At 45.1% G+C, this 5,000-nt stretch overlaps 2 protein-coding genes across 2 annotated transcripts in view; one reads left to right on the top strand and one right to left on the bottom strand.

Annotated features, from left to right (window-relative positions):
• The window catches only part of LOC119421085, a gene marked incomplete at its 3' end in the record, with an annotated part of 641,076 nt that overhangs the window by 225,364 nt on the left and 410,712 nt on the right, over nt 1-5,000 (bottom strand).
• Nucleotides 751-5,000, top strand: part of LOC119421638 (kynurenine 3-monooxygenase) — a 34,675-nt gene continuing 30,425 nt past the window's right edge. Inside the window, exons 1-4 of the mRNA XM_037689021.1 lie at nt 751-798; nt 1,035-1,104; nt 1,280-1,377; nt 1,624-1,713. Of these exons, the coding sequence (XP_037544949.1) occupies nt 751-798; nt 1,035-1,104; nt 1,280-1,377; nt 1,624-1,713 (306 nt within the window). The remainder of the gene's footprint in view (nt 799-1,034; nt 1,105-1,279; nt 1,378-1,623; nt 1,714-5,000) is intronic.

Raw genomic sequence — 5,000 nt, forward strand, 5'->3', positions numbered from 1 at the left:
TATATATATATAAATGCAGGTGAATCATGAATAATGTAGTACTCCCCACCACCTTGAGCACATGCATATTTAGTTTTTTCAAATTTGTGTATTTTGCTTCTTTTTGATTATTTCATGGTTTTTTTTGTATACTTGTAAAATACCTGAAATTTTCCCCAGGGATTAACAAAGTATCTTTCTAAGATGGAGTTTGTTGCATCTCCTCAGACTGAAGAAGTCTTTTGGATAAAATACGAAACATTTCAACAAGAAGACTCTTGTCCAGAGGACCTGACTCTACCTGGTTACATTTATCTACCTGGATTATTATCAGGACCTTTGAACTGGTCGATCATTTTCAACTCAGGTCATTTTATTCTGTTGAGCCCAGAGAACATTCACCTTCATGACCTTTCATAGATTATTTTGATTCTTCTCCACTTCTAGCTTTGAAAGGTGTCAGTCAGTAACTTGTCAGATGTGTGTGTTGACGTTCAGAAACTAAAAGACAGAATTAGTGTCTTTGTCCCGAGGAGAGATTTAAATTCCAGATGTGATCAGGTTCCGCCCGCTGACATTAGACTCTGACTTCAGCCCGCCCTGTTATCGGTCGTTTCTGTTTGGACAGAAAGAGGAACTGATTGTGAACTGATCCAACGAGACTCTCTCATCAACCCTCCTCTTTTAAATCTTAACTCAGCAGTTCTGTAAATCCATCTGAACCGTTCAGCTCGTGGCTCAAACCACCAAAGAACTGAACCCGTAGGCGACATGGAGGACCCATCAGCTCCGCAGGCCCAGAAGAAAGTTGTAGCTGTGGTAGGCGGTGGGTTGGTAAGAAAAGAAAATGAAAGTAAATTATTAACTCATTGCAGTGTTTTTTATCTCATGAGCAACAAAGAAACATTCTTTTATCACATGATGGGAAGATAATTGTAAAAATATTGTAGCAAACAGGGTGAAGACCTAACGGAGGGATTGCTCATGGCCGTGCACCTTGGACTGTGTTTGTGTCAAACAGAGGTTTTGTGTTAATGCTTCTCTTTACGGTTCAGGTTGGAGCTCTGAACGCCTGCTTCTTCGCCAAAAGAGGCTTTCAAGTGGAAGTCTTTGAAACAAGAGAAGGTAACGTTAAATGTTCTTCTGAAGCCTCCTGCCTCTCAGAAATAGAGTCAAATTAAAGCAGATTATAAACAAAATTCAATCAAATTAAAGCAGATTATAAACAAAATTCAATCAAATTAAAGCAGATTATAACCAGTTCCTCACAGCTCAAGATTATTCTGTGTTTGATGGACAGACATTCGCTCGGCCCAAACTGTGAGGGGCCGAAGCATCAACCTGGCCTTGTCTCTCCGAGGCCGGCAAGCCCTGAAGCATGTTGGAATGGAAGACAAGGTAATCTGATTACATTGGTTTACCTGGGAAGTACTCTGTCTCACTGGGCTGCGACTGACGGAGACCAGAAGTAAAAAATTAAACAATTTTCCACGTAACAGATTACTGTTACTTTTATTTTGCAAAAACAATTATGTGACAATAAGTGGATACTCCAAGGTGGTGATTCATAGAGTATGCCCCAGTTTTTAATGGGCCCACGTTTAATGTTTGCTCTTTAATATTCGCCCGGATTTATCTTCTCAGATCATCTCCAAGGGGATTCCCATGAACGCCAGGATGATCCATTCCCTGAGTGGGAAACAGTCCCCGATCCCTTATGGGAAGAAAGGCCAGGTAAACAACGACTCCTGATCCCCCTGACAGCTGTAGACCTGCAGCCATTTCAGAATCAGAATCAACTTTATTGGAATTGCACCGATACAACACAAACATGTACGTACAGTCGTCCGAAAGATGGGCGGAGTGCACGAAGCTGCAGCTATAGAAAGCGCGGCCTTATCTTGTTCTTATTCAGAATAATATTTTTGAGATAGGAAAAGGGGGAGAAACATGAGGGTAGATGGTGGTATTACAAAAAACGATCTTTCACATCTTGTCTATCAGGACACGATTTGAGACATCAAAAGAACTCCACCAGCAGCTCAACTAAAACATGAGTACATTTGCATTTGACGTCGAGGTGTTGAGATTTGTCCATGAGCGTTTTTTCAGATCAGCCACAGTTTCTGAAGATGTTGTTCCAGCCAGCAGTTCTGATAAGCCTGCACAGAGAGTTCTGTACGATAGATGAAGCTTTTGTCCTTGGGTACTCATGTCCCAGGAGAATTTGATGGTCGGCCTGTCTCCGAGGCCGTCGAGAGTCTGATTCTTGTTTTTCTTCAGGCAGAGATTACTTTTTTCCAGCCTTGAGTCCATCTGGGCGTTCTGGTTCTGAAAATGCCTAATTGTGGGATTCCATTCCCCTGATCCATGCTATGAGTCTCCTTCAAGGTCGAACCCACCACGGTGACGAGTCCCAGAAGCCGCAGGTGACCTGCGATTCTCATAAATCGCCTCCACCTTACGGTTAAGCTCGTACACCAGATGATTTAAAGTTCCCACAGCGAGGACCAGACCTTCACACTGACTTGGAAGCTTTTCCATGGCCGAAACTGGTCCCGCCGTCTTCTTCAAAAGTCGATAAAACAGAGCCCCGGCGATGCCAAAAAGCAGAGTCCCTGCTATCATGATTCCAAATATATAAACGTCTTCAACATCTTCTTGAGACAGAACTGAGAGACACATCATCTGCCACACTCCCCACGAATCCATGACGTACCCCACAGCGTGAGTCAGCTGGGCACACAGGTTCTCCAGGACCTTGTCGCTTTGATGAAAAATCTTATCAATAGAGTTGAACGCCCACGATACCAAATCCATAATCTTCTTGATTTATGTTCGGGAGATGAGACCCAGGCACTTCAGACACACAGAGAGCAGAGCAGGAAGAAGGAAAAACGGGGGAGGGATGACAGAAGCAGTCCCCTCGATGAGAGCCTGGGAGGAAAAATAAAAAAAACTTGTTGAAAAAAAAAAAATTTAGAAACTTGTTGAGTTTTAACCTGCGTGTTAAAAGTAATTCATCACACGTCAGCACTAATGTTGATCTAAATCAGGGCTCTGCAGCTCGTACAACCAGCAAAGGAGCCATTTCTGCCTTTTCCACTAAATACAGTCAAAATCTACTTGCATCAGTTGATTAGGTGAAAATGAATTTGTACCCTGCTATCAAATAATGAAATATGTACATGTAGATAAAGAGAACGCAGTTAAACATAAACCCATCCATCCATCCATACATACATCCTTCCATCCTTCCATCCATCCTTCCATCCATCCTTCCATCCATCCATCCATCCATCCTTCCATCCTTCCATCCTTCCATCCATCCATCCTTCCATCCATCCATCCATCCATCCATTCATCCATCCTTCCATCCATCCATTTATCATCTTGTTCTGGACTCAGGTCTTGGGGCAGCATCTTGAGCAGGGAGGTCCAGACATCTCTCTCCTCAGCCTCTTCAGCTCTTCTGGGAGGACTCCAAGGTGTTCCCAGACCAACAGAGAGACATAGTCTCTCCAGCGTGTCCTGGATCTTCCCCGGGTCTCCTCCCAGTTGGATATGGCTGAAGCACCTCCCCAGAGAGGCGCCCAGGGAGCATCCTTACCAGATGTCTGAACCACCTCAACTGTCTCCTCGGGATGTGGAGGAGCAGTGGTTCTACTCCGAGTCTCTCCTGATAACTGAACTTCTCAGCCTGTCTCTGAGAGTCCAGCTCTGCAGAGGAAACTCATTTCAACCTCCTGGATCCACGATCTCATTCTTTCATTCTCTACCCAGAGTTCATGACCAGAGGTGAGGGGAGGAACGTAGACCGACTGGTAGATAGAGTTTGGCCTTACAGCTCAGCTCCCTCTTCACCACAATGGACCGGCACAGTGTTCGCAACACCATCTGTCAGTCTCACGCTCCATTCTTCCCTCACTCCTGAACAAAACCCTGAGATACTTGAACTCCTCCACTTGAGGCAGAACCTCACCCTCGACCTGAAGAGAACAATCCACCCTTTTCAGACTGAGGACCACGGCTTCAGGTCTGGAGGTGCTGGTTCTCCTCCCAGCTGCTTCACACTCAGCTGTGAACAGCTCCAGTGAGAGCTGAAGATCAAGGCACTAAGACGCCAACAGGACCACATCATCTGCAAAGAGCAGAGATGAATCCTGACGCCACCGAACTCAACTCCCTGCCCCCCCGGCTGCACCGAGAAATTATGTCCATAAATTTTATGAACAGTATCGGTGACAACGAGCAGCTCTGGAGGGTCCGACTCACTACCGGCAATGGGAACCAAACTCTCACACCGCTTGTACAGGTTCTGAACATCCCGTAACAACAGGCCCCCAGTCCCATACTCATGGAGCACCCCCACAGTGTACCCCCAGGAACACGGTCGAAAGACTTCTCCAAGTCCACAAAACACATGTAGACTGGAAGGACAAACTCCCATGACCCCTTGAGGGCCCTAGTGAGGGTAAAGAGCTGGTCCAGTGTTCCACGGCCAGGACAGAACCTGCATTGTTCCTCCTGGATCTGAGGTTCGACTAATGATCTGACTCGCTTCTCCAGTACCCCTGAATGGACCTGACCAGGTCTGCTCTCCAAAAACAGCATTGCTCCTCTCTCCAGTTTGCTAAAGATCAAGTGGCCAAGCCAGAAGACTGTTGGAAGAATGTTTTGTGGACGGGTGAATCCTGACAAACCTAAATTAGGAAAAGTTTAGTTTGATTTAACGTCAGTGAGGAAAAAGATGGTTGTTTTTGTCCAGTGTATGCAAACATCTGGTTTCAGTTGTTACATTAATGTTTTCTCTTTGTGGAACCTGTGCTTCTGGTAAACCTGAAGACTTGACCTGGTTTCCCTTCATGCTGCGAGCTGCTGAAAAGAATAATCCCGTTTTTGTGTCAGAAGGTTGTGGGCGAACGAGCTGCAAGAATTACATCAAATATAAATAAGATCTTCACATGAAATCTTATTTTTACCTTCTGTGAGTTTGGAGCAGAAATGCAGCAGGAAACCAA

Source organism: Nematolebias whitei, chromosome 1 (assembly GCF_014905685.2).
Source record: "Nematolebias whitei isolate Nwh7 chromosome 1, NemWhi1, whole genome shotgun sequence".
In the NCBI taxonomy this organism is placed as follows: domain Eukaryota; kingdom Metazoa; phylum Chordata; class Actinopteri; order Cyprinodontiformes; family Rivulidae; genus Nematolebias; species Nematolebias whitei.